At 40.2% G+C, this 14529-nt stretch overlaps 1 protein-coding gene across 1 annotated transcript in view; it reads left to right on the top strand.

The window, feature by feature from the left end:
- The window catches only part of astn2 (astrotactin 2), a gene marked incomplete at both ends in the record, with an annotated part of 271954 nt that overhangs the window by 232437 nt on the left and 24988 nt on the right, over nucleotides 1-14529 (top strand). Inside the window, 2 exons of the mRNA XM_080510130.1 lie at nucleotides 6111-6244; nucleotides 7578-7726. Coding sequence (XP_080366256.1) covers nucleotides 6111-6244; nucleotides 7578-7726 — 283 coding nt within the window. The remainder of the gene's footprint in view (nucleotides 1-6110; nucleotides 6245-7577; nucleotides 7727-14529) is intronic.

Here is a 14529-nt window from a genome sequence, read left to right on the forward strand (position 1 = left end):
GTGTGTGTGTGTGTGTGTGTGTGTGTGTGTGTGTGTGTGTGTGTGTGTGTGTGTGTGTGTGTGTGTGTGTGTGTGTGTGTGTGTGTGTGTGTGTGCGCGTGCCCGTCTGTCATGCACCTGTTACTGTACCTCCCATTTCTCTTCTATCACAGCTACCTGCATCTCTTATTGGCCTTTCTCTGGCTGCTTGACGTTTTGACAAGATATGTGGGATCTCTTTCACCTCAATCCCATGTTAACCCAAACGTGGTTTTGATCACAAAAAATTACCTTTGGATTGATTGGATGATTTTTTTTTTTTTTTTTATCAAACAGAGGAGAATAATAAAATGCAATTCAACATAAATCATACTAAAATCACAAATTTCTGAACAAAAATTAAACATATTTAAAGGTAAAAGCCTAATTACTGATTTGGTTGTTGGGTTTCTTGGGTTAAAATCAGCTAGAAATTACTGTGTTGTATTTGGTGGTATTTAAAGGAAGTTGAATTGAATTTTTATAAATGACAACCTGTGATCAAAATGTAAGAGAAATAACTATAAGACTTATCTTGTCTTATAGTATTGATATGTTTACTGTAAGTTGACCTGTCAGGATTACAAACAATAAAAAGGACAAAATTGGGGGGGGACTAAAACTAAAATAAAATCAAGTGAATTGAGAGACAAAACATTCTGAAGACAAGTATAAACTACGAGTATAAACTAGTTCAATAACATTATCGCTGACTAGTTGAAGAAATATGGAAAATAATACAGTGTGGTCTGATGCATTCAATCAGTGTAATATTGGGAACATGCTGGCTTCATGCAGTCAAAAAGAGGCAACGACATATTGCCCAACTCACGTTCGGATGGTGTCTAGCTACAAATTTTTGAGATTCTTTATGGAATCTATCCTAAATCTATTGTCATCGAAAATAATGCAATGATGCTTGTTTCCACAGCACAAGTGATGCCTAAAACTCTCTCAATTGCCAGCTCATGTTGTTTTACTGTAAGAGTAAACCACCAAACACTTAATATATGTTTGCTGTTGTTTATATATCTCTATAAATATCCAGAATGAGACCAGAACTGACAATATGGGCAACATAAGAATGTCACGTGTAATTGCTGATCCAGATATTCTTTCTGTGATATGAACTGCTTTCATAACGATCCAAATCTGACTTTTTTTTGTCTTTTTTTCCCCTGTGCACATCTATAAATTGGGTCTATAAATTAACATTCATAGATTCATTTTTTTCGGACTTGGCTGGAATCAAACCTGGTCTTGACTTGATTTAGGCTGGAACCAGTCTCGGAATTGAATTGGACTTATCTAAGGTGGTCTTGCATATGGGCCTGATGTGTGCATGTGAATACACACGTGCACACACTGCCTCCCACCAACTGCTTCAGTGCCAGAGAAAAATACCTCAGTGGATAAATAAATAAGCTTACGTCTGTGGTACTTGCCAGTACTGCTATGCCCCGTGTTGCTGTGACTGAATTATGGCAAACCTTTTGAACAAATTGGTTGTGAGTCTAATGGGTCAGAATGCTCTATATCTTGCAGAGTGGTCGCTGTCATGCTCTCACCGTAACCCAGTGCTGCAGCCCCTCAAGGGGGCGTGTCTCACAACATTTTCAGCAAGATAGATGGGAGTTGGCAGGTTCAGTATGAAAGTAGTAGCAGCATTAAGTATGATGTACTTAAGGTAAAGGGAGAAAGTTATATACAGTTTAGTGTTTTTATTGAGCTATTTTACCATTGTAGGTCAAAGTGTGCATTTGAAAATGTTCTTACATACATGCATCAAGTCAAACAAAATCAGTAAGGATCACATTTTATATGAAACACTTAGTCATTGACAATGTGAGGTATGCTGATATACCTGAAAGGCTACTGCGACCGCATTCAGGTCAGACCCATTAGTCTTCAGTAAATGAAAGGTAACAGCGTTGGATTGAGATTTGCTGACTCGCTCAGCCAGACAAAGGAGTGTTGGATTGCCGTCCCGCTGGCTGATTGAATGTTTTTCAATAAGTTTTGATGCATTTGGCTGAAAATGCTCCTCTATACATTCGTAATTGCTGGCATCAGCAGTGAAATCATCAATAAATCCTGGTATGCCAGCACTTATGGTGGCAATAGGTCCTCAAGCCAAGACAAAACTGAAAGTTAAGTGTAACTTTTCCAATTTGCATTTGGTATAGGTTCCGTCAAAATTATAACAATTCTTCCAAACATTTGATATAACTCTAAAATAGAAATTTTGAGTCGTATTTTGTCTGAATACTGGCTCATCTGATTTAAAACTCAATTCCATGGACTTATCCATGAGAATAAGAAAAGAAAACTGTCCATTGTTAATTCATCATTATTTTCAAACCATCCTATGGCTAATCTTTCATCTTCACTTTGCTCGTGAGGTCAGATCACTGAGGATCGTACAGAGACTTGACACATCAAGGACCCAACCCCACCTGGTGTTTGAGGACCCTGTCAACCTCCGGCTGAACTAACCCTCGAGCTGCCCCCAACGTCCCATTTCCTGGAAGCACTACTTCTGAAAACGTTCCAAGAAGCAGCCTATCGGTTCCTTTGTTAACACCATTAGGCTTGAATGATTGGAAAGGCCACATAAATGCTTTGATGAAAAAAAAAAAGTCACACACACACACACACACACACACACGCGCGCGCTTAGGGCCCTATGATGGTGTGCTGTTTGTGCTGACTTCGACTCTTTACCACCACTGGTGATTATCTTATAAATCAATACTGTGGGCCAGCTGGGCAGTGTTTTTGTGTATTAGCCCCTGAATACGGACAGTAATATGGTCAGCATAGACTAGACAAACAGATTAATAAATTAAAGAGGTCACATTAGCATCCCTTGCCTTCTTCTAAGTCACGACAGGCTTCGACGAGCGAGAACGGTCCAAATTGTGTTTTGGTGCCAGTGAGTCTGCAGCATCTAAATGACGTCAAAGCTTGGAATTTGTGGCTGGAGTTGTTGCTGATGCTCATTGGCTTTGCTGTTCGCTGGTCTTGTCTGCCATTCAAAGCAGGGAGTGATTGCAGTTCAGGTCAATTCATTCACAATTGATCAAGTCTGTGGAGATGAATTGTGGCATATCTGTGAGGTAATGGAACCATGTGTCATTGTAACAACTGGGGTATCGCCAGTTTCTGTCACGACTGCATAAAATATGACCTTACACTGTAGCTACTGATGTTCAGAAAGATCTCCCTTGTCAAAACACTGGCTTTTCTAACAAGAAGTGTAATTTATGAAGCTTGTTTCTTCCCCTTATCTGGTCAACACAGAATGTGTATGGATTTGTGGTTTTCTGGGAAATGACTGACATGTGGTTAATCAGTACAGTATAGAGTGGCCTATTGATGTCAAATGTGACTTTTCTTGCAACTGCAATCATCACAGAATTACTCTGACCTGGGCCTTTCTGTGTGCTCTCACTACTGAAATATTTCATTACCAACCCAACCCAACTTTTGTTTTTCTCTCTCGCACCCACATTACATATTGTTGTCATCATCATCACCACACACACTTCACTCATCTTCACTTCACATGTAATAATTAGGAAGCACCTTTTCTTGGTTCATTGTAACCCCCGAGCTCTGTTTTACCTCCTGTGAACTCCACCCAACTCCCTACCTCGTTCCCTAAACCACAATTAGATTCCCTGTTTACCCAGTGGAGACTGGCTTGCATTACTCTTCAAACATAAACACAGTGGTAATCGCTTTGTCTGTTTTTCACATGTGCAGCCATGCAATCAAGCGCACAGACCCATATGGGGTTTTTCTAGGAATCTGGTGGCGGTAAACGCATGGCGGTCCTGCGGTCTTCGTTTCGATTGTCCCTGGTATTGGAGGTCATTTCTCATATTCGTCTCGTCTGCGTGTGTGCGCAGACCCCGAGTCCAAGTTCCTCGTGTCGCCTTTGTCTGTGGCTTGCTTCCCATTGACATGAGGTGGCAAGACTCCTGCTGCTGTTATTTTCTGGCAGCACTTACCCACATGAGTTCAGGAAAAGGGGAAAAATGTAATAACCTTTTTTTGGCTTTTCAAGCGGCTATTATATGGCCACGGATTACAGTACCCACTATAATAATTGCGCATTCATCAGGCTCATTTAGAGACCCTTGAATGGGAGGACATGCGTGTAACGAGAAGAGACTTGATGGCTGAAGGATCCATATTTTAGTGAACGCTTTAACAGTTGGAAGTCCCCTTTTTCACACCTTTGTACTGTCCTATTTTCTTTGGTTCCGTGAGCCTCGCCATCTTTTTCCCGCACTCCTTCTTCTGCCACTAATTTAGGTCACTTTCACTCTCAAGGTACCTCACGTCAAGTGAATGTAAGTAAACACGGGAAGAAGTCAGTTCCCATGAAACTCTGTTGAGCCTCCTTTACAACCAACAATACAGTGTTGCGGAAATGCAAGCATCAGCTTCTAAGTGCATACCCTGACTCTTTTTTTGGCGAGGCTGTCTGCCTTTCTGGTCAGGACTATGACCAAAGTCATCTCAAATGTCACTTCAACTAATCAACACACTGCAGAAATCTTCCTTGGCATTTCTCCAATGAAATGAAACAGCCAACTGTGGAAATCAATCATTGCAGTTTGTGTGTGCACATTTGCATGCGCCCATGTGTACATTGCTGCAAGTGCGCAGTAGCCTTAGAGATGTGTGTGCGCGCGCGCGTGTGTCGTCTCTTCACTTACTTTGCTTTCAAATAAGTGAATGTCATGGTGTATTGGAACAAAGGAGTGGCTCCTCACTGCTCTTTGTTGGAAGCCTGGTACCCAATGATAATGTTTCCGGACGGTTCCAGAGTCTTATTTGTGTGACCATGATCAAGCACATCTCCAAAGTAGTCTGCATGAGGCAGCACTGCCAACCAGTTAGAGCACATAAATAACTGAGTGCTCCATTGATCCGTAGTGTGGCAGAGGGAGCCAGAGTGCTTGCGAACTCCCTTGAACTCACTCTCTATCATGCCTGTGGCTTTAGGGAAAGCCCTGACATTATACTTTATTGCTTTAACTGTTATATTGGCATTTTGCTGCCTTTTAGAGGATGACTGAGCTTCTGTCTTTGATTTTTTTTTCTCTCACTCGTTAATGAAGTAGCACAAGGAGATGTTAGGAGATGATGTCACCTCTTAATATCTCACTCCCCGCCCTCTCCATCCCCTTCACAGCCAGACCCGCAGCGACACCGACGGATCTCACACACAAACGTACACATAGAATAGGGGAGGTGGGGAGTGTCGCGGCTTTCACACCTCCATCATAAAAGTCACGGCGCATCTACAATATCACAGTGTAAGCTTGTCGATGTTAGTGAGATGTTCCTGTCTTCCGGTAATTGGGAGTGGTGGGTATGAAAAGGTCACTCGTTGTGTGGGGGGTGGGGGTGTGTGGGTGGGTGTGTTCATGTCTGCTACTGCTTCTGTTTTTATGCGACCAATTTTGAGTTTTGGACGATGTGCAAAGTGAGCACATTTTTGCCTTTCACACTTACTCGAAGAACTTGTATGGGCAATGTTATGTGAATGTGATCAGGAAAGAGTGTCATCATATGGAAAGGTGTGTGTGTGTGTGTGTGTGTGTGTGTGTGTGTGTGTGTGTGTGTGTGTGTGTGTGTGTGTGTGTGTGTGTGTGTGTGTGTGTGTGTGTGTGTGTGTGTGTGTGTGTGTGTGTGTGTGTGTGTGTGTGTGTGTGTGTGTGTGTGTGTGTGTGTGTGTGTGTGTGTGTGTGTGTGTGTGTCCTCATTTGATTTCCTTTGTGGGTTCCAGCATACCTTGTGCATATCAAATTGCTTGACCCTAAAACAATGCCTATTTTAAGAGTTAAGATAAAGCTTTAGAGCTAAGGTTACAAGTAGGTGAAGGAAAGGTAATTAGTTGTGAATGCATTACGTCAAATAATGTGTGTGTGTGTGTGTGTGAGTGTGCTTGGATATGGGAGCTTCTGTCAAAGTAAGGGAAGGTGGGCGGGGTGGGAGATGGGGGTGGGGTAGCTGGACAGGGAGCACATGTTCTAAGAGATAATTGCATTTCTCTCACCTGTTACCCTTTACAGGCCTTCAGGAGTGCCACAATGAGCTCATACTGGTGTGCTGGAAAGGGCGATGTCATTGATAACTGGTGTCGCTGTGACCTGAGTGCCTTCAGCAAAGATGGCCTGCCTAACTGCAGTCCCCTCAGACAGCCAATGTAAGTGTGAGCTGACACCATGACACCTAAGAATTCATGCACAAGAGAGTTTTTATGGATGCATATGCTGAAGCCGTGCACACACACACACACACACACACACACACACACACACACACACACACACACACACACACACACACACACACACACACACACACACACACACACACATACCTGTCTCTACCTGACTCCAGGGGTCCCTTGTAAAGCTGTAGGCACAAGCACAGTCCCTAAAGTTCTAATAACTGTCAGTCGCCCATGAAAAGAACATCTTCTCATCTGAGGTGTCCTAATAATACTCTTGAGGTTCTTGCTCATCATCTCTTCTTATAGGATCGGAAGTTGAAAGGGAAATGCACCAGATGATCACACAGTTATACCATTACATTTTGTAGTGTGAGGATTAAGTTAAGATTAGCTAATAGGGTCATGTGGCTATTTTGACAAATATTAGTTTTAAAATGTGCTAAAGTGTTTTCAATGCTGATTTAAGAAATTACAAAATACATAGAAAAATTGACTTAAATCCAATCCAATAACATTTGTAGATGAAATCTGAATAATTTGCACTTTTTAACAAAACTAAAACTATAAGGAGTCAATCATGAAGTTTGTTGAGCCGAAGTCATACCAGACATCGAAAGACAACTGGTTGAGCGGGTGTCGTACACGAGACTGAACCCCAGAAAATAAATGCACAGTATATGATAAATGTACTTAATTTAAAAGCCTTGCACTTTTAGGAAAATTTTGATTTTGGTGGATTTTTTTTTTTTTCTCATCCAAGTTTCAGTCCTCAATTAAGTCTTGGTGTTAATCATTCAGATTCCATCCACTCTAAAAGTTTTTGGGTCCGTTGAGAATATCCTGAAGTGCTCTTTTCTGGCTGAGCATGTGCATTTCAGACCTCTGGTTGCCAGGGTGGCTGACTTCCTGCCAACATTTGGCACATATGAATGCCAGAAAAGAATTTACTGAATCATCATTGTGTGACTTTTCAAATTTTACAGTAGCACACAGATAAAACAAGTACTGTAATTGTTCTTCAACAGCTGTTTTATTTGTAATGATTACGCGAAGAACAAAAAGTCTCTGTTGTTTAGATTACGTCATATAATCTTGCAATTGAAAACCGTTTCCTTGGAGTCTGATATATAGTGTTACAATAAATGCTGTTTATATAGTTTATGAGCACTTTCTACTCCAACACATTAATGACCACAATGGATTTCCCCATACTAAACATAGATGCTTGCCTATATTTTCTTTTTTGAAACACAAAGGATATGCACTGTTCACGTTATTACTTTAATTTGTTATGATCTCTTAGTTTGCGCCTCGCACCTTACCTGGAGCCCTCGAGCACAATGGTGGCCCTGGAGTGGATGGACGTGGAACCTTTGATCGGCTGCAAAATTTCGGACTACATTATCCAGCATAAACGAGTGGAGGATCCCTCAGAGGCGGAGGTCTACACAGGTAGATGATGATGTCCATTACTTGTTTCTTCTGTTCCTGTTGGGTTTTGTTTTTTCATGCAATATTTGTTAACTTGATATTTGATCAAATGGCTTTAAAGGAAAATCCTTCATGTATAGCTCACAGGTTTTCACATACTCAGAGATGAAATAGCTAGATTTCAGTAAGGCTATTTCCACTAACTATTGGCTACATTCGAAATTTGGCCTAATTTACAGTTACATGTTTTGAAAGGTCCCTCCAAAAGCAATGTGTGTCAAAAAGGCCTTTCATCACAATCTTCATCAACAGGATCAGATTGTGTGTTCATGCTGAACAAGTATCATTATCATCCTGATTCCTGAAGCAAGGCAAGTGGGGTCACTGTATTAATAAGCTGTGTTTTATTATCCCACCAGGCAGAATCACATTGTCTCAGGGTGAACAATATCACCACAAGTAGCAGCAGGTGTTGCTTCAACTGTAAATATCTGAGATTAATGTGGTTATGAATTACTCCAGTGGAAGGATCGTTTGTCTACATGCTGCATTGCTTGAGCATCTCTTGAATTAAAGCCACTGGGAGAAGGACTGCTGTCTGGTGATTACATGGATCTATAGGGCATATATAGAAAAACTGACAAAAACTTACAATTCAAAAACTTGAAATAAGAAAGTGATGTATATTTGACATCCTGTTGCATTTGTCTTATTTAGGGACTGTTCTTCAATATGTGGTCAAACTCTAAATGTCAACCACAAATAAAGAAATTAGACTGCTGACTATGCTTCTATAAACTGACTTTACCTTTTTATTAAGACAGATAAAATAAAAATTTGAATCTCGTGAAAATTGACCTGGTTTGTCATATCTTTCAAAGAAAATATTGAGAAATCTCATGATGGTCTTATTTATACATATACTGTTTTTTTGTTTGTTTGTTTTTAAATCTCACTGGCTGTGGAACTAATTGTCACTCTAAAGTACAATAAGGCCGGACTTGATTTGATCACGCATGTGGTCAAAATAAACTCATAGTTTTCATTTCAACTAATGGGGAAGAGATGAAGATGAAAGTCTTGATGAGAGCAGAAACGAAATGCCAAGATAATAGATGTAAATGAAGTTTAATGAGTTATTAAGAAGAGCTAAATTATATTTGGAGTGAATGAGGGAGTTTTGATCTGGATGCAGAACAGAAGCAGGAGTTTAGATTAGAAAAGCTGACGTCGGGCAATTTGTCAGGCTCCATAAATGGTGCTGACCATTGTGCTGTAGTGCTAGGGAAGTGGTCATGCTTGTGACGAGAGCCTGTGGTGAGTCAGAGGAAAAGGGCAAGATTTAATAATATTGGAGAAATGAGGTGGTCTGGAATGAGCTGGCTTTAGACATTGCAAGGTATGGACAGGCCATCCATCACCCTTGGGAAGACTGAATCGTGGGCACCAGTGAGAAAGATAGGTTACAGAAAGCTCGACGCAGACATGCTGGCAAAGGTGAAGCCAGAAGGGGCAGATGGTGTTTGTGACTCATTTTGCAATGTGCCAGTCACCTCTAGGAGTCGTGTCGTAAGACAGAGCACAAAACAAATTAAAAAGTGATTGTTTTCATCTTTTACTTTTCCATTGTGTCTTGCCCGTCACGCTTGCTTTCTTGTAGTGAAGCTGTAGGATTTTCTTTGAGTTTCTGGCTGAAAGTGGAGATCTTTTACAATGGAGTGTTGATATTTTGTACGTTATTTAGCATGTAGAACAGTTTAAACCCTTAGCATCTTATTTCGGCTTTTAATGGCAAATCCTAAAAAGTGAAGCTATTCAAACCCTTCATTGTTCTCCCAAACTGGGACTGCTGTGATAGATTTATGAAATACTCATTACCTCTTAAAAAACAAGATTGTGTTCCCTTCACAGAGCAATAACTGCACATAGTAGAAAGGTAAGATTTTCTCACTCTTGCTTTGATTTATTTGGAAAATTATGGGTTTTATACTCTTTTAGGCCAACTGCTGAGTTCTTTTTTAAGGACTCTCACACAAGTACTTTCTAGGAAAGTGGACGTGCATTGAAACTAAAACCTGAGACAAGTTAGTAACAAACTCTGGAGGAACGTGTTCTCAATGCTCAGCCATGCGTCAGTGTTCTTTTTGGAGCTCTTTTCACCCACCGACAGACACAAATAAACAGATTGTCCAACGTAAGCTGAGACTGAAACCAGTTTGTTGGCCAGGCAGAAGCTCTAATGGAGCAGCTCGGGGATAAACACTTTGCCCGGGGGCATCTTGGTGGTTTTTTGGAAAGCAAGTGTTTCTCCCTCATTTTCCCTGTTCATATTTTCCAAGACTGTGTAATGATTTGAACCAATAATCTTACAGTCAGGCCTTCTTCTCCAACATGTAAGGGTGGGTACACACTAGGGATTATTCGGCTGAATTACAGTAAAGCCATATTTGACAATCGTAAGGAAAAATCCTGATCCAAAGCTTAAGGCAGGGATGACAGCTGGCAAAATGGGATAGTGTGAGTTGAGATTCTGTTTGCATATTTTTTTTTAAAAGATGGTATATCATGGAAAAGAAGACCGTTAGAAGTGAAGCACAAAGATGCTTCACAAGGTTTTTATGTGATCAATTTCAGCAATTTATTCTGAACTCCTCAATGTTTGAAAGGGGGAATGAGCAGGACCAACAGTATACTGGCATTTGATTTCAGTAATGCTTTTTATTTTATTTTTTTTTATTAAAATTTTTAAAAAAATTAACATGTGACTGTGAGACATTCATCTTGCTACAATTGGTCACAGAATGAAATATGTTTTCATTTACTAAAAGGATGTAAAGGCATAATATAAAAAAAAAAAAAAGCCAAATTACTGAACACAAAAGGCAAGAAAACATGACAAACATGAAGAAACAACTATGAAGATGGAGAATTTAATTTGCCAACAGTTGATGGTAAAGGCAACACCTGCATCCAAGGAGGTGGGATTCTGCCAGTGATAGCATCCGCAAAGGCTGAGGCTGCAGTCACATCCATTGAACACGGCTTCATGCCTGTGTATGTATGTGTGTGAGAGAGAGACGGAAGATAGACAGGCACACACAGACATTCAGCCATGCTGAGTATGACTCACACACCCAAAGCACACACATTCAGCCGTGTGCACACTCATACAGATGGCAGACGGAGAGTCAGTGTGGAGATGCAGACACTTGGATCCAGCACTCGTTGGGTTCCCAAAGCCATGTTTCTATGTCAGCGCTGTCTAGACGTGGCGAGAAGGGACATTATTGCTCCTATTTTCAAGGTCAGGAATGTGATGGTGAGAATAAATAGGTGCAAAGATTTGGTTTCCCCATTTGTATGAGGGACTTGATACTGATGTAATTCGTTAGGAAAACACTTTGCTGCCTGGTGTTTTCCGGCTGTTACACATTTTTACAAGGCCATTCAGGCAATCTGGTAATGTGATATCAATTAAATATGTTTTCACATTTGTTTTTTTTATTTCACATGGCACCTAAATTCAAATAGATACAAAATCTAGTATAAAAACATCAAAACACCTTGGATCATAGTACGGTATATTAATGTGCATTGGCTCATTCTTTAAATTGATACTTTTGAATATTCCCGATTTACAGATTTTAGCTGGAATATGAGGAGATAACTTGTTCATAAAAGGCTAAATATCTGGGTTCACTCTAGTTTTCACTGAAGATGAGACATTTCTGTTTTTGTAAAGCCGTTTTTTTCCAGAAGACGGTTAATAAGCTGATTCGAATGACGTAATGTGCCACTCTTTTTTGGCCCAGGTTTTTCATCTGTAACAACTTCCTGCATGAATGGATGCAATCATGGAGTCCTTGAAAATCTTCACAGTCAATCTTCTGTTTCTCCAAGCTAATATTCACAAATGTTGCTAATGTGACTCCTTCTAGCATGGTGATGTGTAAAGATACTGAACCTCTGCTCCTTACTGGCAACAGGAGATCTGTGTTCAGTGGATATGTTTTCTGAAACTGGAGCATGTTTCTGTTTTTTTTTTATTTCTAGATACTTAATTTAGTTAAAAGACTGACATCATTATAATCTGTGGTTTAAGGATTTTCTTTACAGCTAACACTATATACACATTTTATTAAAATTACATGGTACCTATGTATCAGTGTTGACCAAAAAGGATTCATTACCATTTGCTTTAGGTTGACTTAGCTTTGCCTCAAGAAACAATGGCCATAAAAGCAATGTGCATATAGAAAGGACATTTTAAAAAGTTATTCATGTTTCACTTGTGTCCTCCTGCAACTTTATGACCTCTATTGTTTTAATATTTATTAGCCTATAGACAAATAAATTCATTTTGCTGCATCATCCATTCTTTTCACATCTGTACAAACCATCATCAACAACAACACATCTCCAATTACCTCTGCTTATCCAACTTATCGGCACTGTTCTGTTTTTTTGTTTTTTTTTAAAGTGAGCTTTTCTTGAAGACTTCTCCCCGATCCCTCACAAATCTTCTCTCTGAGGTCAACAGCAACTGGAAGATATTTGCTGCTTTGATGTGCAAGGAGAACAACGGAGCCCTTAGTTCATATATCTTGTTGTTTATAAGGACAAGATGCCCCAGTAGAAGCCCTCAGTGATCCTGCCACAACTCAGGTCATGACCCATATAGGTCCAGTTGTAAAACTCAGGAGTGAATTGTGCTCTTTCTTTGACAGTATGCAACATTCGAAGAAACATCAATTCGTTTTCACTAATTTCATCTGCCAAGGACATAATAAAATCATCGGCATATATATTATCTCTCTGTATGTCTGTTAGCAAGACTCCATCAAAACTACTGCATGGGTTTTGTTGAAATTTTTTTACCACAAATAGATATTAGGCCATGGAAGATTGCATTTTGGAGGAGGTCCAATTCTGGATCAGGATCCATTTTCAGGATTATGTCAAAACTACTTGACAGACTTTAATCTATTTGGGGGTTTTTTGAGTCCTGGTCAACCTTTGGTGAATGTCAGAAATCTCTGATCGCTATTAGAGTTAGAGTTTATGTTTTACAGCCATGTCAAAATTAATTCATGTCAAAAGGGTCTTATACATGAATCTGCTTATTGCTGTTACACTTGAGGCTTATTTCAGTGCTGTCATCACTGTGCTATAATTTTTTTAAAGTTGTTTGCTTGAAGCAAAAGAAGAGAAACATGCATTCAAAGAATAGAATTTTTGCAATCCACCTTTTTTCTAACCAAGTAAAGCTTAGCTCTTTTTTCTTTTTTTTTCTTTTTTCCCCAGAGATGTACTTCTTGATAGCAGCCTACACTCTAGTATTGTTGCAACATCTGGCGCTTCATAACATCCCAATGTAACACTGTGCTACGGCTGACATTTAAAATGCTTTTTGTTCTGACCTGTGGCCACCTCCTGTCAAGATGTACTTTTATGAGAAAGGCAGTTCATCTAGTTTTGAGAAGTTAGTGGCAAGAGATCGCCGCCTCAGAGAGTGTACCTGTTGTCTCAACCATGATGCAGCTTTACAAAGTTTCAGCCTTCAGTCATAAATTGAATAGACCAGTCACAACAAATAGCATTGCTGACTGCGTTTGTAGAAAGAGTCTCTTGTTTTTTGCGATGCAATCAAATGCCGTTTCACTTTCATTTCTTTGAAAGGTGGTTCTCAATAAGTCAGTCCTTGTAGCTGATGTGCAACTTCAGAAGCCACTGTACATGTTCAAAATATCATGGCATGCCAGCGTGCACAGCAAATGAGGCACAAACAGGTGGAGCAGGAGATTCTGCTGCCATATCAGTGGAGGGTGTGTAATTCACATCATCCATTACAAAGATGAGCTTTAATAGTGCTATGCTGTACGGTCTCCAAGCATAATTATTCCTGATTGGATGGCAAATTAAAATGTATATTTTTGTAACCTCTGGTGACCACAGGGGAAAGAAATTAAGCACTGACACTGACTGCGAGAAAGTGAACAGTAAATAAAAGAAACCTTTAACATCGGTGGCACTTTAATTAATTTACAAGACATTTGCCTATATTGTGCCCCTCCCTGTCTACTTATGTCTTTTGGACATGAAGCAAAAGAGCCTACTGGTGGTTTGCCAACCTGTCAGTATAATGTGACTAAAGATACCATCGCTACTGGAAGCATAGTGGTGTAGTGTTTTGAAGTCTTGCCTCATAGTGAGGTGATCCAGACTTGCCTTTTGGGCCAAGGACCCTCTATGTGGGGTTTGCATGTTCTTTCTGTGGATGTTTTTCCTGGCTTCGCCTGTTTCCTCCTACATTCCTTCAACATGCTTAGTGGAGGAAATGGTGACTGTGGGTGATTTTCTGTGTTTGTGTTGGCCCTGTGATGAACGGGTGACCTGTCCAGGGTGCACTTTGTCATGTGGGTACTCAACTCTTAACTTGGACAAAGTGTGTGTCGGAGATGGATACCTGGATCATCCTCACTGGAAAGAACTCCTCTATTTTATTTATATATATATATATATATATATATATATATGTGTGTGTGTGTGTGTGCAAACCCACATGCAGTTATAGCTTCATACACATCCCTGCATTCACCCAGAGTTGGTCGATGGCATATTACACTTTTGTCTAGTTTATAAAAGTTTGTACGCCCCTTTTTTCACTCACATTAGTGATGGATGCATACACATGAGTGACTTCACTGGGCCTCACACAGGCCTCTAGATGGCACACCAAGGCAGAGGCAGTATTCATAGTTAGCTAGACCCTGCTGATGTATTATTGTGGGGCTCAGCATTCCTCTACAGCATTGGTCACATCA

Source organism: Blennius ocellaris (genome assembly GCF_963422515.1).
Source record: "Blennius ocellaris genome assembly, chromosome: 15".
NCBI classification, from domain to species: domain Eukaryota; kingdom Metazoa; phylum Chordata; class Actinopteri; order Blenniiformes; family Blenniidae; genus Blennius; species Blennius ocellaris.